Source organism: Poromitra crassiceps, assembly GCF_964638095.1.
Source record: "Poromitra crassiceps genome assembly, chromosome: 28".
Taxonomy (NCBI): domain Eukaryota; kingdom Metazoa; phylum Chordata; class Actinopteri; order Beryciformes; family Melamphaidae; genus Poromitra; species Poromitra crassiceps.
This window is the reverse complement of record NC_139651.1, coordinates 16531842-16556841: the sequence shown is the minus strand read 5'-3', so window position 1 is coordinate 16556841 and position 25000 is coordinate 16531842. Positions and strand designations below refer to the sequence as shown.

The 25000-nt window shown below is 44.5% G+C and overlaps 1 protein-coding gene across 1 annotated transcript in view; it reads right to left on the bottom strand.

Annotated features, from left to right (window-relative positions):
- Positions 1–25000, bottom strand: part of LOC310799587 (uncharacterized protein) — a gene marked incomplete at its 5' end in the record, with an annotated part of 135589 nt that overhangs the window by 18265 nt on the left and 92324 nt on the right. Inside the window, 10 exon segments of the mRNA XM_083662176.1 lie at positions 1174–1362; positions 2046–2099; positions 2102–2127; positions 6782–6963; positions 8979–9055; positions 11120–11368; positions 14696–14813; positions 18586–18711; positions 20209–20450; positions 23707–23853. Of these exon segments, the coding sequence (XP_083518302.1) occupies positions 1174–1362; positions 2046–2099; positions 2102–2127; positions 6782–6963; positions 8979–9055; positions 11120–11368; positions 14696–14813; positions 18586–18711; positions 20209–20450; positions 23707–23853 (1410 nt within the window).

Below are 25000 nucleotides of genomic sequence, written 5' to 3'. Positions count from 1 at the left end.
TCTCTCTCTCTCTCTCTCTCTCTCTCTCTCTCTCTCTCTCTCTCTCTCTCTCTCTCTCTCTCTCTCGCTCTCGCTCTCGCTCTCGCTCTCGCTCTCGCTCTCGCTCTCGCTCTCTCTCTCGCTCTCTCTCTCTCTCTCTCTGTTCAGTCTCAATTTTTCTGAATGTTTGTTATGAATGAACAGTGCTGCCAAAGCATCTAAATAACAGTTGAATAAATCCAAAAAACTCTCTCCCACTGTCTCTCACACACACACACACACACACACACACACACACACACACACACACACACACACACACACACGCACACACACACGCCTGCCATCCAGCTGTCAAGCATAAGCCCTGCATACTTTTAAAATGTCTCAGAAAAGGTGCATTTCCATCAGATGGGTTTGACGTGAATAAAACAGGCTTCCTGAACACGCACACGCACACGCACACGCACACGCACACACACACACACACACGCACACAATAATTTATGCGTATCGATCACTAATTGGCCTATTGGGTGAATTTCATGCTTTCAGAGAGCAGAAGTAGCACAAGAGTTTGATGTATAATATATGCATGTCGTGTTAAAGTTGTGTGAACTGTCGCAGTTTTTAAAATGTAAACAGAGTCAAGCCGGCTAGTGTCCTCTAGAGAGAGAGTGGCGTCAGCGGAGGACCAAAATGCGAGACTCATTAGCCAATGAACAGCCAGGAATGGGTCTCGCGCTACTTTTGCATGCTAAAATAAAGCTGATAATGTACAATTTGATTCAAGGGATGAAAAACCCTTTCAAAGTACAACACAAACTGTCTATTTTGCTGCAACTCGACAGTGCTGCTTTTTTTACTCAAGAGTTCCAGGACCTTACTTCCTGGAAAAAAACTGGTCCATTAGAGTGAATGGAGATGTCGAGACTCTTCTATTATACGGCTCTGGATGGAACCAACCTAAGGTACGTCCTCCTCTCTCTCTCTCTCTCTCTCTCTCTCTCTCTCTCTCTCTCTCTCTCTCTCTCTCTCTCTCTCTCTCTCTCTCTCTCTCTCTCTCTCTCTCTCTCTCTCTCTCTCTCTCTCTCTCTCTCTCTCTCACTCACTCAGTTCATTTGGCTTGATACAATACGTATGAGAGTAACACAGATGTAACACATCTACATACAGTGGGATTAAATCTCTCACCTTCCTGCAGGGCGTCCGTCATGATGGCCGCCCCTCTGGGGGGCTCCAGGCTGCAGGCCGACCTGAAGAACGGCTCGGCTGGCTGGCAGGCCTCCTCGGGCGGACTCGCAGCCTCACACATCCCCCTGAAGAGCCGCACCTTCTCCTCCAGCAGAGAGACGATCTCTGCATCCTTCTGCCTCAACAGGTCTGAGCAGAGACGCAGAGACACACAGGAAGAGAGACACAGGAAGAGAGAGACACAGAGAGACACAGGAAGAGAGAGACAGGAAGAGAGAGAGAGACAGAGAGACACAGGAAGAGAGAGAGATACAGAGACACACAGGAAGAGAGAGAGACACAGAGACACACAGGAAGAGAGAGAGAGACAGAGACACACAGGAAGAGAGAGACAGAGACACACAGGAAGAGAGAGACACAGGAAGAGAGAGAGATACAGAGACACACAGGAAGAGAGAGAGATACAGAGACACACAGGAAGAGAGACAGAGACAGAGACACACAGGAAGAGAGAGAGACAAGAAGGAAAGCAGACAGGAGTCCAGGAAGACAAGAGAGAAAGAATGAAGAGAAATCTCAAACACTGTATATGAATATTGAAGGCATCAACAGAAAACATTGCATATTTGCAGCAAACATATGCTGCAAATATGTCACGCTCATGCGCACACACACACACATACACACAGTCCCGAGCGCGCGCGCACAGACACACACACACACACACACACACACACACACACACACACACACACACACAGTCCCGAATTACGAACAGTTGTCCCGAATCCTGATACCTGACCCCCAACTCCCCTGTCCCGAACTTGAGCCATTCTCCTCTGGTCACCCTATTCCACATGCCCCTCTCTTACCTCTCATCTCCTTGGCTTTAGTCTCCAGTTGTCTCTTGTCGTCCTCCGTCTCGCTGGAATGCCTTCGTCCTCGTCCTTCTCTCTGTGCAACAAACACAAATCACCATTTACCTCTTTATCTACAACCTCTTTATCTACAGAAGCCTAGTGTGACCCTGTGTCCAATGGCAAACACAAAGAGTGCTTTATCTCCAGAACCGTTTGTCCCATCCACTTCAAACTCGGGGAGTGCGCTTAGGGGGACCTGAGTTCAGTGCTATACCTTACACACACACCACAATACCAACAAACTAGATGATCAGGTGGTCTGATCATCTAGTTGATGTAGACACCGATTACAAAAGACTTCACAGTGCAAAGTTTTCAATTAAAAAGAAAGAGAGATTACGAAGTCACACATTTGAACATGTAAAGTCAGACAGGCAAAGAGCATGTTTCCATGCACACTAAGAACCCGCTAACAGGGAATAATCAGGTTAGAGCGATAATTGAATTGACGTGTTAACATGCATGTCTTGTAATGTGATGACAGGGAAGACACTGGTTTACATAATTCACTCATACTTAGATTTCTCTCTTCGAGTCACGTTCAAAACCTTCCTGCCGGTTGTTGTGGATTTTGAAAACAAAATATAAAAAAAAAATATATATATACGTTGTTTTGGCCAAGAATGGAACCCCAGTCATCAGATTGGTAGGCCAGCACCTTATCCATTAAGCCATGAGCCCAAGCACCACAATCAGCCAGGGATGCAAACTCATGTATGGTGAAATAAGAGACACCGGGGGTGTTGCACCAAATAGTTTGCAGTAATTTGGTGCACCCCCCCCCTCCCCCCCCTATCAATTGGGTTAGGGTATGGTCATGGTCGTGGTTAAGAAAACCATAATCTTAAGCACATCTATTTGACTTGCTCCATGTTCTGTGTGTTTGAGTTGGGCTGTAGTCCAGTGGTGAAAGACCATGCCTTCCAACCCAAAGGTTTGTGGTTTGAATCCCGGTACGGACACTAAAATCTTTTCAAGTCTTTCATTGGGAAAGCCATAACAAAACTGCCTAGAGATCCATCGTAAGTTACCTAGGCTGATGGTCTAGGGGTTAAGGCGGTCACCTTAACAGACCGCATTGTATGCGGAGAAGTGCAGGTTCGATTCCTGCAGGGGATTTGAAGTCGTCTCCCCACCCCTCCCCCCTTCCCTCCCCCTCCTCACCCTGCCCTCCCACCCCCCCTCCCTCACCCTGCTCTCCCCTCCTCCCTCACCCTGCCCTCCCACCCCCCCTCCCTCACCCCCCCTCCCTCACCCTGCCCTCCCACCCCCCCACCCTCACCCTGCTCTCCCCTCCCTCCTCCCACCCTGCCCTCCCACCCCCCCACCCTCACCCTGCCCTCCCACCCCCCCTCCCTCACCCTGCTCTCCCCTCCCTCCTCCCACCCCCCCACCCTCACCCTGCTCTCCCCTCCCTCCTCCCACCCTGCCCTCCCACCCCTCCTCCCACCCCCCCCCCTCACCCTGCCCTCCCACCCCCCCACCCTCACCCTGCTCTCCCCTCCCTCCCCCCACCGCCCCCCTCCCATCCCCCCATCCCCTGCCATCTCCCGGCCTCCTTCCTTCACCGTGTTCTCACTCAACCACTCTCACCATCTCTGCAGGGACTGTGCCCGCTCCCCTCTCTCCTCTGCGGGTCAGTCCCTGCAGAGATGGTAGAGTGGTTGAGTGCGAACAGGGTGAGAGGAAGGAAGCCGGGCGATACATAGATAGATGGCAGAGGAGGGGATTTTGTTGGAGAGGGAGTTATAGAGAAGGGGGGACAGGTTGGAGGGGAGGTCAGACAGTGGGGGGGGGGGGGATGGTGGTGGACAGGTTGGGAGTGGGGGGTGGTGGTAGACAGGGAGGTGGTGGTGGTGGACGAGAGGTCAGGGGGGGGGGATGGTGGTGGACAGGTGAGAGGGAGGTCAGACAGGGGAGGCCTCACCTCTCCTGCCTTGTCCTCTCCTGCCTTGTCCTCTCTCGCCCCTTGTCCTCTCCTGCCTTGTCCTCTCCTGCCTTGTCCTCTCTCGCCCCTTGTCCTCTCCTGCCTTGTCCTCTCTCTCCTGCCTTGTCCTCTCCTGCCTTGTCCTCTCTCCTGCCTTGTCCTCTCCTGCCTTGTCCTCTCTCCTGCCTTGTCCTCTCCTGCCGTGTCCTCTCTCCTGCCTTGTCCTCTCTTGCCCCTTGTCCTCTCCTGCCTTGTCCTCTCTCTTGCCCCTTGTCCTCCTGTCTGTCCTCTCTCTAGCCTCTCTCTAGCCTCCCTACCTGCAATCAATTTGGTGCAACCCCCCCCCCCCCCCCATCAATTGGGTTAGGGTATGGTCGTGGTTAAGAAAACCCTAATCTTAAGCACATCTATTTGACTTGCTGCATGTTCTGTGTGTTTCAGCTGGGCTGTAGTCCAGTGGTGAAAGCCTTCCAACCCAAAGGTTTGTGGTTTGAATCCCGGTACGGACACTAAAACCTTTTCAAGTCTTTCATTGGGAAAGCCATAGCAAAACTGCCTAGAGATCCATTGTAAGTTACCTAGCTGATGGTCTAGGGGTTAAGGCGGTCACCTTAACAGACCGCATTGTATGCGGAGAAGTGCAGGTTCGATTCCTGCAGGGGATTTGAAGTCCATCTCCCCCCTCCCCCTCCCTCATCCTGTATGGTCTAGGGCAGTGGTGCCCAAATTCTTTCCCATGAAGGGCCAAAACTCAATCTGGGTGGATGGCCGAGGGCCAAAAATAAACGTTGTGGAATTACATTAAAATGTATTGTGTTTTATAGAAAATTGACATTCTAAATCTAAAATAACATTTCAATATAATAATTAGGGGTGCACCGATCACGTTTTTTGCCACCGATTGCCGATCACCTATGAGAAATATCTGCCCAACCGATCATCGACCGATCACCGATTACCGATCAATATATATATATATTTATTTATTTATTTTGTAAGCAGCTATAGCAGTCTATTATAGAACAGTTTCCATTTTACATATAGGCCTACATTTCATGCATCAAATTGAAAGTGCAGCACATTTTCTTTTTTTTCTACATCAATATTTTATACTGTGTAGGCTAAAGGAAACCGCCAACATGATATTTTGTGTGTGAGATAATTGGAGCACAAGACTGTGTTGAACTAAATGGCTAGTAGTTCAGTCCAGTTCCCTCAGTTCAGTTTATAAAAGAACAAAAATCGTTCCACTTCGGGATTTCCATGTTACCAGTTCAATGCAGTTCAGTTCACTCAACAAAAATACTCCATTTTCCGGGATTTCCCTGTTACACAAGAAAATAACTTTGACCCAAGTAAACTATTTTATCGATTAAGCTAAAGCGGCTAACGCTAACCGGAGCTATTAACGTTAGGAGGATACACGCAAATATGGATCAAACACGGACTTAACAACATGCAAATGCCTCGGTAGGCGGGAGGACTGGAGGTAACTTCTCTCTGCTGAGTCTGCTATAATCACCAGCTGATGTGTGTGATTCAAAGACGCAAGGGGTGTGTTGACAGTCTGGTGTGGTGTGTGGAGGTGAGTACACTGACGAAAGCAAAGCGTGTGCTTTGCAACACAATGATATAAACGTTAGAGCACAATATGAAAGTTAAACGATAGACATTGAAGACATGAAAATGGGCTGCCTCATGTTTCTCACGTGCAGCATGATCGGCTATGCAATCGGCGACAATAAAGAAATATCTGCAGCAGCAGATCACATATTTGAGGTCAAAATCGGCCGATACAGATTGCGTGTCGATCGATCGGTGCACCCCTAATAATAATCTACTTTTTATCTGTTTGGTAATTGTAATAATTTGCAATTGGTTATAAAACATCTGCATTTGTGGGGAGCTTAAACATTTAATCAGTAAACACCCAGTTAAAAACAGTTTTATTTTCCACCTTTGTAATCAAGAGAGAAATTTGACTTAATTCCCAACTTGAAAAATCCTCAAGGTACTTTGAAAATCAGCTTTATTGTCCATCTTTTGTAAACAATTTGCCATGACAATTTGCAGGGATGCAATCTCAGGAGTGAACACAGTATATCCGCAGCCACATTCAGACACTGTTTCACAAAGTCACCACATGAAAAAGCTCGTCCACCCTTTGCAATCAGTGCAGATATCTGATAACTTGCCCGAGTTGCATTCTGGATTAAAAAAATCATTTTTTTTTTTTCAAAATCCGTGGCGGGCCAAAACAAACAGAGCGCGGGCGGGCCCCAAATTGGGCACCAACGGTCTAGGGGTTAAGGCGGACACCTTAACACCGCATTGTATGCGGAGAAGTGCAGGTTCGATTCCTGCAGGGGATCTCCCCCCTCCCCCTCCCTCCTCCGCCATCTCCCCGCCTCCTTCCTTCACCCTGTTCTCACTCAACCACTCTATGATCTCTGCAAGAAGAAGGTGATGCAACATAAAGGATGCCAACTGTCATAAAACAACACAGAAGAAGAAGAAACAGCCGATGGCGCACAGTTGCACGATGGCGCGTGGGTGGGCGGTGTCTGTCCAGAGTCTCCACCCTAGCCATAAAATGTACTGAAATAGATTGATTGAACATGTTGATTTGAAGATCTGAAAAAGAAATTCAGAAAAAGCTGCATCCCCATCAAACAAAATCTACATCAGAGATAAAAACACAAATAAATAATAGCACAAAAGAAATGAAATGAAACGGCAGAAAGGAGTTTTGTTTTCTTACACAGATTGCATGGCGTCCTGGATGAGTTGCATCCAGGTGTTGCGCTCGTCCTTGGAGCTGGCCAGCACCTCCATCATCTCGGGCTTCTCGATGCCGGCCGTGATGAGGAAGAGGCCGCGCTCCTCGTTCGCCACCTCCCTGACGATGAGCTTCTGCAGGGAGAGCACCGTGCAGCGCTGGTCCTGTGGAGGCACCAGGCAGGAAGAGATGGTGCAGAGGAGGGGAGGAGGGAGGAGCGGAGGAGAAGAGGACGGACGGGGGGAGGAAGAGAAGAGGAAGGGAGGAGGAGAGAGAGGGAGTGTGGAGGATGGTGAGGAAAGGCAGACAGATGGAAAGAGAGAGATGACCATTAGTTTCTGCTTAATGTTATCATCCACATGGGAGCCAGCTGACTGTTGTAGTCTCAGCAGGCCTGGTGTTCTCAACGCTGCAAGCTGCTCTACTGAGAAGTCTTCAGCTCTTTGAACATTTATCAGCCAAGTTTGACTATCCGGAATCAGCATTACAGATATATCAACATCATTCTAATCATAATTACATTGTGACTACCGTAGTTAGAATTTTCATTCAAGGCATCTTCAATGGCCTTTCTTCCTATCCAAAATTGTCATTTCAGATATCCATGTCATTCTCCCTAGGACAAATTATGTCACCTTTGCCATTCATGTGTATGGGGTTTCTCATCATAACATATCTACAAGTCACATTGCACATGTCTGTAACTGAATTATGACTAGTTGTAATTCCAGTTTGAGATATATAGTTTGAGTCATTCTGAGTTCAAACTGAATTTAAGATATCTAAAAAGGACAATGTAGATATCTCGAATGGAAGGGAATTATAGATATCTTGAACTGGAAATATGACTAGTTAGCATTAAATTGGAGATATCTGAATCTGAAACTGGTATTAAAACTAGTCATAATTCACTTGCAGATATTTGCAATGTGAATTGAAGATACAGTATCTGAATTGTAGATATGTGTCATGAGAAACCCCATACACATGAATGGCCAAAGTGACATCATTTGTCCTAGGGAGAATCTGAAATGTTCATTTTGACTAGGAAGAATTGAATTACGGACATCTGCAAGACACAAATATACCCAGTCTAGATATTAAATGTGAAAACGGCTTTGCCATAAACATCAGAAAACCACCGCTTCATCCCTCCTCTACCCACTTGGCAGCTAAACACTGAAAATAAACGATAATCACATCGGCTCTCACATCTCCCCTGGTCTGAGGTTTACAAGAAAATCTTTCTACCTCTCTCCTTGCTGCTTAGTGTGCTTACTTCCTTCCCTTCTAGGGTCACAGGAAACGTGCTTCTTCCATCAATTGTCTGGGTGCTGTGACCTTTGACCCTTCACCTCCTTACTAATGGCTGCTTGTGCTGCTGGTGATGGACGTAGAAAGTACTCCACTGCTACACTCAATAGAAGTCTCCATTGCGTCAGAGGAAATCATCAGTGCCCAAAATGTAAAATAAACAGGCAAACCCCAAAAGCCATTGAAAACCACAGGCTTCCCCTCAACAGCCTCAACTGAGACGCGCCTTTTTCCATGATGGACGTGATGACGACGCCACAGGCCTGCCTCCGTTTCCATTCCCCCATACTGTGTGTGTGTGTGTGCGTGCATGTGTGCGTGTGTGTGTATGCTTGTGTGTGTGTGTGCATGTGTGCGTGTGTGTGTGTGCGTGCATGTGTGCGTGTGTGCGTGCGTGTGTGTGTGCGTGTGTATGCTTGTGTGTGTGTGTGCATGTGTGTGTGTGCGTGCGTGTGTATGCGTGTGTGTGTGTGTGTGTGTGGACAATGTGGCATGAAACTGTAATTGTTGTAAACATGGAATAACAGCTCAAACGCTATAATATAAGGTGCAAAGGCTGGGCCGGATGCCTGAGGCCTAGTTGGGGCTTTATTAGGTGCCGCTGACTAGCAGCAACAACGTTACACAGTGGGAGAGTTAGCTAGCTAGCTAGCTAGTTCATGCTAACAGCAACAACAACAGTTGGATGGGAAAATGCGATAACAACCTCTCTGCCAGCGCTCAATGGGACCTGGTAATGGAGGGAGGGATGGAAGGAGCGGTAAGGAAGGCCTCTCGAGAGGGCAATGTCAATATTCAACCAGTAGAGGGAAGGAGATGAGAGAGAGACACAGAGACAGAGACACAGAGAGAGAGTGAGTCATACCAGTAAGGCGAAGACATATTTCTGGTCTTTCTCTTGGAGGAAGACGAGTACATCTGATAGGAGCAGAGCGTGGATGTCTGAGAGAGAGAAGACATTGGGGGATGGAGAGAGGAGAAGTTTAAACACATGATTCTGCAGTCTACATGTACATCTTCACAGAGAGAGAAGTGTGTCTGTCAGTCTGTAGACCGGTCAGTTTGTGTCATGGCAGCATCTTTCATTCAGTCTTCCTTCCACAATTTATTACATTGGGAAAACCTGATTAAATATACAGATTCCTGTTTTATGTGCAAGATTTTGCATGGATTGGCTCCTCCTGTACTGAGACCATTTGTAAATATGGAATCAACTGTATATAAATCTACACTGAGTGCAGTAAGACGGAACTGTATTATCCCGATAAGAAAGAGTGTTTTTAGCCAATCAGCATATAGAGACCTGAAAACATACGCTTCTAAACTTAACTTAAAGAAGTGGCTAATCAATCAGTAATCTCTAGTATCTCTGTCGACATTAAATTAAAGTACTAAATTACATCTTGCGCTCATCTCTTCTGCCTGTCTGTGCTGTGTTTGCCATGTGGTCTGATAGATTGCTATTTGTTTAGATTTTGTTTGGCTGACATTTTTGGTTTGCTGTTGCTGTCTGGTTGAGCCTCAAAATGCTGTCTTCTTTTTTTGTTTTGTCTATCAACATTTTTGTAATAGTACAAGTTACTTATTAAACTATATTGTACTTTTATACTGCATGTTTTATGTCTGTTCTTATAGCCTTATCTTATTTAGGGTGACATCTTAACACCAGTCCAGGGACAGCAAATGTAAAATAGTAAATTCTGGTTCATTTACTTTTATGTTCATTAATGTGCATTGCCCCTGTTAAATACACCTGAAAATGAAATGGATGAAAAATACAATCAGTCAGTCAGTCAGTCAGTCAGTCAGTCAGTCAGTCAGTCAGTCAGTAGGAGTGGGAATTACAAGTTTCATGACTTTTGACAACAATACGATATTTGCTGATATCACAGTCAGATGATTGATTAGATTCAGGGGCCTGCGATCGGTATGAGACGATATGTCCATTTCAACACAATCAGTTACATTTTATATCTACTCACAAAAAGCAACTAAAATATCATTTGACCATTTTGTTTCTGAGCGCTTCCAGACATTTAAATGAAAAACCATAGATCTGTTCTTCACTATAAAGTGCCACATTTCTCATGTTTAAGTGCAAATGATTTTGATCAGTTAACTTAGAACCCTTTATGACCTTTCAATGATAAACAGAAGCCATGCACATCTACATATATCTATACATATACATCTATGCTTCATGGCCTGCATTAATATTTTGCTTCATTACCTTGGGTTTACAAGGCATATGGCGATATATATATCTATGTTTTCACTTTCGATCGATACACGATACGATATCGATGGTGTATCGATATTAGGGATGGGCATTTCTAGCAAAAACACTATTCGAAATTCGCTGACCAAATTCGAATTTAATTCGAAATTCGAAAATAAAAATAAAAATGTAAAAAAAATTAAAAATGTAATTTTTTTTTTTTTTGTGAGTGAAATGTTGCATTGTCTCCCCTGATTCTAAGTCTACGGCTTTATTAATTAATATAAAAAGCTTCTGCTGTGGATTTTTAGCTCAAACAAGCATTGCACCACTGAAGTAAAGAACATGTTACATGACATTGACATTTTCGAAAATAAAAAACAGTTTTGACAATCATGAGTGGTTCATTAAATATTTAGTAGGCTCAGGTCTGAGTGCCAAAGGGGTGCCAAAGTCACCCCCTCTCCCTCTTCATGGGATTTCATCCGCCATTCATTTTTCCATAAACCTTGCTTAAAATGCTTATAAAAATTGTTTTACTTGCTCAAACCAAGCGATTTGACTATACTTAGAATCAGGGGAGACAATGCAACATTTCACTCAATTTTTTTTTTTTTTTTTTTCGAATTTCGAATTTCGAATTTCAATAATAAAAGTCGACCTTGATAATAACAACGATTATTTGAAAATTCGAAATTCGATGCCCATCCCTAATCGATATCGATGTATCTCGGTGTATTGCCCCACCCCTATCAGTCAGTAAAGCGAGTCAGTGGGTGCCTCCTCACCCTTCAGTCTCCCCTGGCTGTTCTTGAGCTGCAGCGCTCCGTCGTGGATCAGCCTTCTCCTCAGCAGGTCCTCCTTGGCGAACATCTGGCCGCTCTTCATCATCATGATGGACTTGCCGTCCGTGCGGCCGTGGAACTCCTTCAGACGTTTCTTCTTCTCGTGCTCGTTCACCTTGCCGTCCACCGCCGCGATCACCTGCTTCACCAGCCGCACGGCCTCCGTCAGGTCCTCGTGGTCCTCCTCGCCCTCTGCGCACACCGCGGGAGGACAGAGGTTAGGAAGACAGCGGTCAAGCAATTAGAGAAACTGTTCTGTAACCGCAAGGTTTCAGGTTCCATCGCAGCAACGCTAATGTTTCCTCTCTTTTTTTCAGATCATTTCTCCCTAATTGTACCTGTCCTGACATGTACCTGACATGTACCTGACATGTACCTGACATGTACCTGACATGTACCTGTCCAATTCCCTGATAGGGTGTCCCGGGCGTTGCTCCACCCCCTCTGCCGATCTGGGGAGAGTTGGAGACTAGCACATGCTTCCTCCGATACATGTGCAGTCGCCAGCCCCTTCTTTTCACCCGACAGCGAGGAATTTCACCGGCAGGACGTAGCGTGTGGGAGGATGACGCTATTATCCCCAGTTCCCCTCCCCACGAACAGGCACCCTCGACTGACCAGAGGAGGCACTAGTGCAGCGACCAGGACTCATACCCTTAATCCGGTTTCCCACCCACAGACACGGCCAATTGTGCCGGGGGCTCAAACCTGCGACCCTCATGTCGATAGGCAGGGGATGTACCTCTGCACTGCTCCGAGGCAAACAGCAATGTTTCCTTGAGCAAAAAACTGAACTCCATGTCTGATTATGGATTGTTAAGTCAGTCTCGTTGAGAAACAGCAGAGATACGTGACTAAAATAAAACTATTTCAGAGTCCGACAGATGCAAACAACACAACCAGTGTAGCAAGAGAGGGAGTGTGTGAAAGAGTGTTTACATGTTGCCAGTTAAACTGAACACAGTGAAACACACCTCAAATTATCTCCTCAAATGCTAAGTCACAAGATGTTATTTTCTATTAGGAAAAGTGAACAGTTCTGCCAGTGGTGTGAGATCGTCTCACTTGATTCCAAAGCAGGTCGACTTGTTTCTCAAAATGTTAAAACGTTGAAAACAGAACAGCCAGAGGGACATTTAGCTCAATCCACTGTAAGATTGTTTCACTTGTCTTAAGATAATAAAATACGATTTTAAGGCTCAATGCAATGATTATTTTTTAACCTTTATGTCTCCATTTATCCACGGAAGGTTGAATGCAATCCTTGTTCTTTTTTCAGCCATACCCTGTTTCACATTCAGACAGGACAACAGCTTCTACTACTCTGCACTGCTATTTGATGAGGAAGGAAGGAAGCGACTTGAAGATAACTCTTGTTATGATTTGACGCTATGTAAATATTAACTATATACAGTAAATATAAACTATATACATATAAAATGGATTGGAAATTGAAGATTGATTGAAGGGAAGAGAGTTTTTCATTTCCCGGCAGGATTATGGTCTCTCTAAAAGTCTTGTGCGTTCTTGTGTCCTCCATGATGCATTTTATGTCATAAATATCTACAGTAAATCACCAAAGCAGAAAGCACTTCACCCAGGAGTGAGATTCCTTATGATTCTTTTAGAGAAATAGGACCGCAAAACAGGTCTGGTGGCCAGTGGTGAACAAGTCTGGTGGCCAGTGGTGAGCAAGTCTGGTGGCCAGTGGTGAGCAAGTCTGGTGGCCAGTGGTGAACAAGTCTGGTGGCCAGTGGTGAACAGGTCTGGTGGTGAACAGGTCTGGTGGCCAGTGGTGAACAGATCTGGTGGCCAGTGGTGAACAGATCTGGTGGCCAGTGGTGAACAGGTCTGGTGGCCAGTGGTGAACAAGTCTGGTGGTCCAGTGGTGAACAGGTCTGGTGGCCAGTGGTGAACAGGTCTGGTGGCCAGTGGTGAACAGGTCTGGTGGCCAGTGGTGAACAGGTCTGGTGGCCAGTGGTGAACAGGTCTGGTGGTCCAGTGGTGAACAGGTCTGGTGGCCAGTGGTGAACAGATCTGGTGGCCAGTGGTGAACAGGTCTGGTGGCCAGTGGTGAACAAGTCTGGTGGTCCAGTGGTGAACAGGTCTGGTGGTCCAGTGGTGAACAGGTCTGGTGGTCCAGTGGTGAACAGGTCTGGTGGCCAGTGGTGAACAGATCTGGTGGCCAGTGGTGAACAGGTCTGGTGGCCACTGGTGAACAAGTCTGGTGGCCTGCTCACTGAGGAAAGCCTGAGAGGCATGTCTTGCATATTGTACATGCAGTTTTTAAAACTCCGTGTGGAACATTTTCCAGCAGAATATGTTTGTCCTGTGGTTGTTTTGCTCCGGCATCAAAATAGTCTCTGTGCGTGTGCGAGCGAGCACACTTGGTATATATCACAGTTGGCAGGAGAGAGTCTTCTTAAAGCACCCCGGGGATTAACTCACAGCTTCCCCGTCTCACATAGAAATATAAACAGGCTTTGGGGAAGGCTTATGGTGAACGTACACAGTGGGAGGCCAGCCGCCCAGAGCTGCTTTCAATCACATACAAGTATGGTGTGAAATATCTCAGCTCATCAAGGTGTGCTTGCTCTAATTCTCTAATTATCCTATGCACTAAAAACACCCATCTCCACATAATGGGCCTGCAATTAACTTCACGTGTTATGGAATCTCCTTCTTCTCAGAACGTGAACAGATCTGGGTCACTCAACTTTCTCAGGAAATTTCCCCAAAACAAGTGATATTTTCTGAAGACAAGTGGAGTGATCTGGATTACTTCCAAGTAAAAAACCAAAGAAATCTAATGTATGAGTGAATATGCAGACAGTTCCTTTGTACTGTGCTTTTGACTGGAGTGAACAGCCGTCTCTCACATCATCCTGTCATGAATGAGGAAAGTGACTTGCTGTCAGTGTGGACTGTATGCTTGGGTGATGGCTGATGGCAGAGGAAAAAGCCAAGCACAGACACAGATAGATTCAAACTTCACCAGCAGAAACTACAAAGTGAAAAACAACAACTAATCAATAGCATAAAAGAGATGGGGAACATGCATCTAAATACAGGTTTGAAATAACTGCATAGCATTCTGATGTATTTTAGTTATCTAACCCTTAGTCTGAACCGCCTCCATTCCCCAGCAGGTTCAATTAGAGATGCTGTACTATGATGCTACGTGTTCAATGTTGTAATGGCATTTAGTTAAACAATCAACTATTTCACACACTGCACACAGACTTGTCCATACAAGCCACAATGATAGACTGATAGTTGCCATCGTTGCCCTGAGCTGGACTTTTTCAGGTGGTTAGGTTTGTCCCAATGGGAACTTTCAAATAGATCTCCAGTCTCTAGTTTCTGTCACTGTGTGTGTACACACACACACACACACACACACACACACACACACACACACACACACACACACACACACACACACACACACACACACACACACACACACACACACACACACACACACAGTAAAAACAGGAATGATGACATGAAGCTAACCTTTTGTGTGCTGCAGCATCCTCTGAATCAACACCGGGTACTTTGTTATCCTCTGGGTCACCAGCAAGATGCATTCTGGGATCCCGAGCCTCCGCACGATGCTGCTGCTCATCTTTTTCTGGAAGATGAAAAAGCCAAAAGTCGTTGACATCTTTGCTGTACAACCATCTAGGGACAATGCTCCAGAGTGTTCTTTATCATCATTATGGATGTGACACTGATGCAACGCTGGCAGCACTGAAGCCGCCCTCATCAGAGGGAAGAAGCTCCTCTTGGGTAGTATGACTTTTATACAACATGTTCCAACACATGGACGGGGAAGTCTTCTCTCAAGTCGTGTCCATGCAAAACAATATTAAAGAGAATAAAACAACAACGATCACTAACCAGCTCCCTTGTTAACACAAGAGTTGGCAGTGCAACCAATGGCATTAAAATTCTATGTCATATAAAATATTGATGCCTGGAAAATCAATATGATGTTTCTGAGTTTGTTTATGAGATTCTACATGATGTATGACGAATGATTACCAATTACTGCATATACACAATGTAGCCATTGTCGGAGTCCCACTTTTTAACTGCATGCTTGAGGCTAAAGTACAGTTACTGCTTAACTGTACTTTAGCCTCAAGAACTGTTTTGGAGAAAAGAAAAGACAATTGTGTTTTGCTCTTTTAAAGGCCTAAACATGGTCGTCCGTCCGCCTCGAATTGGAGCCGTCTCGCCGTCTGGCGGCGCCAGCGAGCCCTACATGCTCGGACGCAACTATGCCCTCCCACCCTCCCTCCTCCTGTGGAAGCTCCGTGTGAAAATGGCGGAGATTGTGTGCCAGGCAGTCTGAATGAAATTGAATGTAACGTTCCCAATTCTATGTATTAAATTCTAAAGAACGACCCTCAACATTTGGGAAGGCTAAGCCACACAACTAGTTCGTTATAATCTAACGTCATGCTCTGAAAGGCGACTTTACGATGATGAGCCAAGGCAACGGCCAGTCACAACTCTCCTGCAGCTGACGTCACGCACGTATCGTCGCCGTCAAGTAGGGATGGGCATCGAATTTCGAATTTTCGAATAATCGTTGTTATTATCAAGGTCGACTTTTATTATTGAAATTCGAAATTCGAATTTTTTTTTTTTTTTTTTTGTGAAATGTTGCATTGTCTCCCCTGATTCTAAGTATAGTCAAATCGCTTGGTTTGCGCAAGTAAAACAATTTTTATAAGCATTTTAAGCAAGGTTTATGGAAAAATGAATGGCGGATGAAATCCCATGAAGAGGGAGAGGGGGTGACTTTGGCACCCCTTTGGCACTCAGACCTGAGCCTACTAAATATTTAATGAACCACTCATGATTGTCAAAACTTTTTTATTTTCGAAAATGTCAATGTCATGTAACATGTTCTTTACTTCAGTGGTGCAATGCTTGTTTGAGCTAAAAATCCACAGCAGAAGCTTTTTATATTAATTAATAAAGCCGTAGACTTAGAATCAGGGGAGACAATGCAACATTTCACTCACACACAAAAAAAAAAAAAAAAAAAAAAAAAAAATTTTTTTACATTTTTATTTTTATTTTCGAATTTCGAATTAAATTCGAATTTGGCCAGCGAATTTCGAATAGTGTTTTTGCTAGAAATGCCCATCCCTACCGTCAAGTCACATTTTCGAGCAGCCCCCGTCAGCCGACGGCGCCCCCTCCCCGTATGACGGCGCTCCACCCGCCGTCATACGGGGAGGGCGGGGCGAGGCTCTGACGGACGACCATGTTTAGGCCTTAAGCCTTCGGAGGGGACAAGAATTCTCTAGTGACGACTTGGTGGAGTAACAAGAGTTTTGAGTTATAATCACTTTGTATGGTTCTATTTCTAAATCCTGAAGAAAGAATAGCTGTATCTTCAGCACCAGCGGGTTTACGGTCCTTATGTTTAACCGCTGTATACAGTACTAATGCACATGTCTGGGTATCAGTACTCGATACCTTTAAGGTACGGTATCAACCCGAAATAACCCGGTACCAAGTACTGTAGTATTGAAACCTTAATCTGCAGTCAAACGATACAGTACCTGCATTCCATCCTTTTGTACACAGATCTAGAAAGCAGCCAATCAATACGCAGCCTTCCATTTAATGCGAGGTGTGATTGGCCCACTACAGTACCGCAGCAGCTACAACCTAGTGTCCTCTAGAGAGAGAGTGGCATCAGCGGAGGACCAAAGCGCGTGACTCATTAGCCAATGAACAGCCAGGAATGGGTCTCGCGCTACTTTTGAATGCTAAAATAAAGCTGATAATGTACAATTTGATTCAAGGGGGGGAAAAAAACGTTCAAAGTACAACACAAACTGTCCATTTTGCTGCAACTCGACAGTGCTGCTTAATCCAGGACCTTACTTCCTGGAACTCTTGAGACTAAAAAACTGGTCCATTGGAGTGAATGGAGATGTCGCAACTCTTCTTACATGGCTCTACTACAACCCTGCATACAGTCTGTGGTGGTGAAGTGGACCTTGGTGTGGTGACGGAGTTGGCAGTTCAGCGTGCCCAGATGCCACCATTTCATTTCATTTCATTTCATTTTTATTTGTTTCCGACCAAACACAGTACAAGAAACAGTATACAATACATCTGTTACAGTATATCCTGGCTCAGACCCAAATTGCATCAGATGCCATCAGTTTCCGGGTACTCTAGGCCACACGTTTTGGACTTGCCCAAAATTGTTCACATTCTGGTCAGACATTTTTAATACATTCTCATATATATGTCAAAAACAGATTGACCCAGATCCAATTACTGCAATATTTGGGGTTGCCCCTAGCAACAGTGGGATATCCAGACATCAATCAGATCTAATGGCCTTTTCAACATTACTAGCTCGCCGGCTTATTCTTTTTAGCTGGAAATCGGCCACACCTCCATCACACTCACGCTGGATTCGTGAGGTAATGTCATTTCTTAAGCTAGAAAAAGTCAGATGCACAGTCCAGGGCTCTCTGGAAAAGTTTGAAATGACTTGGCACCCCTTCTTAGATTATTATGAGAAGGAATTTGACGCAAGAACTTTAGATTAGTAGCCCCTAACAGCTCTACCCTACCCTCTTCCCACCCCCCTCTTGTCCTTTCCTTGTCTCTATTATTTTTTGTTTTGTTTTGTTTTTTGTTTTTTGTTTTTTTACACTTGGTTGTCATTGCATCACAATTATTCAGGAGATTGTATACATGTATGACATCATGCAACCTTGCACCTATTTTGTATTGTCTGTCTTCTACAGGGTTTGTTTTTTCTTGTTTGTATTGTTTAAAAACGAATAAAAACAATTTGAAATAAATACAATACATCTGTTAACACGTTACAGGCTTGGCCAGAAAGGAGCAGGATGAAGAAAACTTGTTATACCTGCCCCTTTCTCAAAAAATTAGTAAAAACAAACAAACAAACATATAGATGGTCTGCCTATTTTGATAAGCAGTCATTTGAAATAGATGCTACATCATGGCCTTGGAGAAACAAAATGCTAATTAATAATTAGCAATCTTGTGACTATGACACAATCATGTCACACGAGAACAAACAAAATGTGAACATAAGGAAATCATCCAGATACTTCATACTGGCTAATTATTCTTTTCCCATAAATCTTTTTAAACTGGAGAATACCCCTACAACTCTTTAAATCATTCGGTAGAGAGTTCCTAAGTCAAAAAAGGTATCGAATGAAGTCCTCTATTGGTATCGGTATCACTTTAAGGGTACTGGTATGGTCATATTTTAAACAATATCCAGCCCTGCTTTGAATGCAGTATAGATACAGAATCAATGCATGGAGGAGGACTTCTCCAAAAGGACAGCGCTATCTGACACTGAGCTGGGATGATGGTCTCACCTTGAGGAAAGCCTTGAAGCGTTTGTCTTTGGCCAGGAGCTCCTTGTAGAAGTTGACGGCTTCGTTGTGGCGGCTGCAGAAGCGGCCGTACACCCTCTTCATGCTCTCAGCGTTGGACCCGGAGAACTGCACCGGGATTTGACGAGCGTGAGCAAACAAAGACGGCACCAGTACATCATCACAGCCAGCAAGCAAATAAAAACAAACGGCAATGACAACAGCAGCCATCTGGAAGTCTGATCATGTGAATAGCCAATGCTGCACTTCTTCACATTGTGCATATATTGTAAGCTCTTTCCACTAGATCTGTAAACTGCAGATATCTGGAAATCTGTAAGTCTGTCAATAGCATCATGTGATATTGATCTAGCAGAAACTCTCTGAGATGTTCCATCATGTTAAAGGAACACTCCGCCCATTTTCAACCAGCTTTGTATCATTAGAACATCAGTAGTATATCAGAAAACTGTTAACGGTTTTGAAGTCTGTCATTTAATTTGACAGTTATTGAGTGTTAAAGTGTGGACCAGTGACACCACTGGTCCACACTAACTCAAATTAATAACCCATTAACTCAAATCAACTCTCAATAACTGTCAAACTATTCATCATTCATCTAGTTTGACAGTTATTGAGAGTTGATTTGAGTTAATGAGTTACAGTATTCATTTGAGTTAGTGTGGACCAGTGATGTCACTGGTCCACACTTTAACACTCAATAACTGTCAAATTAAATGACAGACTTCAAAACAGTTTACAGTTTTCTGATATACTACTGATGTTCTAATGATACAAAGCTGGTTGAAAATGGGCAGAGTGTTCCTTTAAATCCCTGTATTTTTAGCTTCTGTTAGCTAATCTCCACCACGCGTCCTTGGAGCAGGAACACACCGACATGAAGGTTGGGTGCTTGTACTGTATTGGGGAGCAGGATGTTGGGTGCTGATGGTGCTGTACTGATACTGGGTTCAAATCAGCAACCTTTCAGCAGCCAGGCTGCCACCTGAAACTACGTGACACACTGCTGTTGCCTTAACGACCGGAGCACAGTCTTTCTCTCCGCAAAAACACACCAACCACCAGGGCATCTCCATCGTCTGACATTTTGGTCGATGCTTTTACCTTAAGTGCCTCACTTTTAGTACGAGCAGGTGAGGAGCTCCTGACCGAGCGATAAGTTACAGGAGCTTGTGTGCAGCAGCTCCATTAAGTTGTACTTTCTAAAGCTGTTAGGATTCAAAGAGCTGCCATTATTTCCCCCCACAGCCGAGGAGCCGCTCCCTGTGTTCCAGTGCTTCTTGTCAAACTGGGAAATGGGTTTGGGTGGTTCACAAGATGATCGATGGAATATATTTCTAATGCACACTTTTAGGATGAAAACATAAACTTGTGTTTTTTATCTTTTTGACAAATGCCTTTTTCTTGTGATGTAGTGAATATGTGCAGCCTCTGTGCGTCCTACAGTAATCTATCAAGTAAAATAGCCTGAAAAGGGTAAACTTAATTTATCACTTTTGAGTGTATTTAAGGCCAGAGCAGGTGGCCAGGAGGCAGAAGTAATTCATTGTTGGTATTATTATTATTTCTTGGCTTTGTCCCCAGCAGAACCTCCCTCGCTCTGACCTGGCTGACCAGGATGTCTCCTATCCTGTTGATGACGAAGGCTCCCTGATGCTGGCTCTCCCTCTTCCTCTCCAGGAGGCGCGTGAGGAGCTGCGCGTGGAGCTCCAGCAGCTCGTCCAGAGCAGGGAGCAGCTTGTCCACCGTCTGGCCCTCCAGCTGCACCTCCTTCTGCAGCCCTTTGCTGTACACCTCCGACATGATGCGCAGCGTCCGCATGTGGTGCATCTCCGTCTGCATCAGCTCTGCACAACACACCGTCCAGGAAATGACACTTAGTCAAACAATGACATCATCACGTATACAGAGCCAAAGTCACCGCCTACTTCCTGCTCCAGCTACGAACCAGCAAAGGGGCAATCTTTTTTTTTTTTTTTGCCCGTTTGAATGAAATTTTGAATCGTGCGACGAAGCGATTTTTTTCCTCAATTTAAAAGATAACGCCGCATGTCAAGAAAGTCGCAGTTTGTCGTAAAACTGAAATGTAACGTTTAATTTTGTATGAAACCCCTCAATCAACTACATCTCTCGTCTTGCATCATATACACACCAACACTGCCTGGCGGGAGAGATGTCACCTGTGTGACTGGTTGCATTTATTATAACTTATAGTGCAACAGTTTTACGACAAACTGAGACTTTCTTGACTTGCAAAGTTATCGTTTAAATTGACAAACATCATGTGGACCTCATGGCACAATTCAAACAGGATAAAAAAAAAGTCTCGTCTCGCCGTTCACCACCATTCAGATGTTTTCAGACGCTGGTTCGTATAGGGCCTAGGGGTGTCAAAAATAATCGATTATAAGATGCATCGCGATGCAGACGTGCACGATTCTGCATCGATTCACAAATGTCAAAAATCGATTATAAAAAAATTATTATAATAATAATAATCGAATAAAATATAATGGAAGTACATGCAGTTGTTGATTTGGATCATAATACAATGCAATTCCAAATGCACTTTTATTTTAAAAGTACCCACACAGTGAGAAAAAAGAAAGTGAGAAAAAATAAATCATGTATTGGGAAAAAAAGTGATGCATCGATTGAAGATGCATCGAGATGCATCGATAATCGTAATCGAATCGAATCGTAGCCCTCTGAATCGTAATCGAATCGAATCGTGAGGCCAGTGACGATTCACAGCCCTAATAGGGCCCTACTGGAAGGGGAGGGGCTTTGGCTCTTTATCTGACATGTGGGGTAGGCTTTTATTAAACGTGTCATGTATACATTGTGAGCATGCTGTAGGCGGCCATAGTGGGAGTCAACCCCTAAATAGAAATAATGTCCTCTCTTTTTTCTGATGTTTCCCCATTTTCCTCCCAATTGTACTTGACCAATTGCCCCTGCCAATCTATCCTGGTCGTTGCTCCACCCCCTCTGCTGATCTGGGGAGGCTTGTAGTAGACTAGCACATGCTTCCTCCGATACATGTGCAGTCGCCAGCCGCTTCCTTTCACCTGAGAGCGAGGAGTTTCACTGGCAGGATGTTGCGCGTTGGAGGATCATGCTATTCCCCCCCCAGGTTACACCCCCCCCCCCCAACCCCCACCCTCCACGGACAGGCGCCCCGACCGACCAGAGGAGGCACTATTGCAGCCACCAGGACACGTACCCATATCCGGCTTCCCACCCGCAGACATGGCCAATTGTGCCTGTACGGACGCCCGACCAAGTCGGAGGAAACATGGGGCACGAACCTGCAACCCTTGTATAGAGAGGGAATCTACTGCTGCACGAATATTCATTTCATTCCAACCAAATTGTAGAATGTCACACTTTTTCAGAGAGGGAGAAGCTCTTCAGTGACGTCTGCTGGTGTGCTATTTAGGTTGGAATGAAGACGTGCATACTGTTCCATGAAACAGCAACAGAGGGAACATTGGGAACATAAAGTACAGTATATGATGATATTTGGTGGAGACTTTTATCCACAGAACTTTACAGTGCCAAGTAGGGATGTCACAATATATCGTCCCACAATATATCGCGATATCAAAACGTGACAATATGTATCGTTGAGATGAAATCTCATATCGTGAGAAAAAGAAGCTGAACATGGTGGCACTGATCTGCATCTGATTGCATGCTCGCTCTCCTTTTCATTGCTTTGTTTGAACAGACGAGGGACGTTACAGACACGGAGGATGAAAATGGTGAAATTACTCAAATTAGCGTGGAGGATGCCCCCTGAACTTACTAATCGATCGCAAAAAAATATTGTTAAAATATCGTATCGTATCGTTATCGTGAACCCAGTATCGTGTATCGTATCGTATCGTGAACTGAGTGTATCGTGACACCCCTAGTGCCAAGTGGACTAATGTTTTGACTCATACAGACGCACACAGAGAGGCCGAGCTCACAGCTACACAGCTACAGGATCACAATGGGGTCAGCTGAGGCCACATTCACAAAACTCCACTTTCTAAAGTGCATTTTTTTTGCATCTATTTAGGAGAAAAACATTAAATGGAAAAATGCAACCCAGCCACAGAACATGCATTTTGAGTAAGAGGTGCGACTTTTTCCTACGGCCACTATCGCTCTTTCCACCTACGGCCACTATCGCTCTTTCCACCTACATGTAGAAGTTAGAACCCACAGCGGAATGGAACAAATTAACGCCTGCCGTCTGGCAGTTGTGGAAATGTGCTTCTGAGTAATGTAGGAAATCACTAACGAAGTAGAGGAGACGAGGCCGTTTGAGGGAAAGTGGGTATGGTAAAAAAAAAAAGTAAATTGTAACAATTCATCACAAAATGACTCCTGGAACACATTGAACATGACAGACTGATGATACATACCAGGGTAATAGCATCTGGAGTAGGGAATTTCCTTTAAAAGGACTTTAACCAAACCATATTTAAGTAAACCATAAATGAAGCCACTCTTAATAATTGTTTGAAATTGCTTTCTAGATGGGAGTACTATGGGCTGCAGCTCGCTAGGGAGGAAAATCAATACACAGAATGGATTAGGTTTGTTTATACCGTGGTTGCTACGTGAGCCCCATTTCAGATGTAAGCCAGTAAGAAACCAAGAGAATCGTGCAAGAGATGAGAGCTCAAGAACATATTGGGAACTGCACTTAAGTAGCCTTAATATAAAGGAACACTGCTGATTTTCAACCAGCTTTGTAGCATTAGTATATCCAAAAACTCTAAAACGTTTTGCAGACATTCATTTAGTTTGACAGTTATTGAGAGTTGATGTTGAGTTAAGGTGTGGACCAGTGATGTTTGTGCATGAATGACATCACTGGTCCACACCTTAACTCAAACCGACTCTCAATAACTGTCAAACTAAATGACTGACTGCAAAACTGTTTACAGTTTTCTGATATACTCTTGATTTTGTAATGCTACAAAGCTAGTTGAAAGTCAGCAGTGTTCCTTCAATAACCTTCTTCAGTAAGTTCCTAAGATCTATCTTCAGAGATCCTTAGTAATCATTACAGAGTGTACAGTGGAGTGTGGTGGACAGATGTACCGTAGATAACGTCTTGTTTCTTCACCAGCTCTTTGTCCAGGTGCTGCAGGTACTGCTGCTCCATGCTGAAGCTCCAGGAGTCTGCCTCCATCTCCTTCACCTCCGCCTCAAACTCCCCCATCAGCTGGCCGTCCATCATCTCTGTCCCTGCACCCAAACACAGCTCACACTTTACACTCTGCACCTCAGTTTGCACACATTTGAACTAGGGCTGAGTTACATTACATTACATTACATTACGTCATTTGGCAGACGCTTTTATCCAAAGCGACTTACAATAACACATTTTTTGTCAGCAATAGAGCAATCAACTATGGAGCACAGTCTATGACAACTACAACTTCTGAAGGAACAGTGGTACAAGTTTAGGTTAGTGGTACAAGGTTGGTTAGTTTTTTTTTTTTTTTTAATAAGGAAAGAGAGAGAACGAAGTTAGATCAAGAAGGGCCCAGATGGAGCCTGAAAAGGTGAGTCTTTAGTCTTTTCCGAAAGATCGGCAGTGATTCAGCTGTCCTGACCGAAGGTGGAAGCTCGTTCCACCATTGAGGTGCCAGGGACGAGAAGAGTCGAGATCGGGATGAGCGACTTTTGAGCCCCCGTAGCGAAGGAGGGGCGAGGCGACCTGCACTGGTGGAGGAGCGAAGGGAGCGCTGAGAGGTTTGGAACCTGACCATGGATTGCAGGTACCGGGGAGCTGACTGGTGTACTGCCCTGTAGGCCAGTACCAGTGTCTTGAATTTGATGAGTTTAAATATATATACCGTATATATATTGATATCGAATCAATATTCATTTGAAGAAACTTATATCGATTCATAAATCCCAATAACAATCTTTTAATGTAATGCCTGGGGTTGACGGGGGTTGGGCTTTAATCCCGTTAGACTCACGTGGTATGGTTCGTAACATCTCATAAACTTCTGTAAACATTAATACTTTAATTAATTTAATTAATGCAGCAGGTTAGAGGGTTACCTGTACAATTTACAGCATGAGTTCTTTAAGAATCTCTTTCATATCCAAACAGAATTGGTATTGTAACCGAAAAATCAATATCGGATTGAATCGTATCGAGTTGGAAATCGAATCGAATCGGGACCTTGTGTATCGGAATCATATCAAATCGGGAAATCAGTGGAAATACCCAGCCCTAATTTTAACTATCTCATCAGATTTGTTTAGGTTGCTGTGGGTGCAGTTTTGCTCCACTATTTTTGACGACAGCTTGTAAATGATCTTAGCTTGTAAATGATGGTAGCTTGAACCAAAAAAAATCATGAAATGAATATTTTGT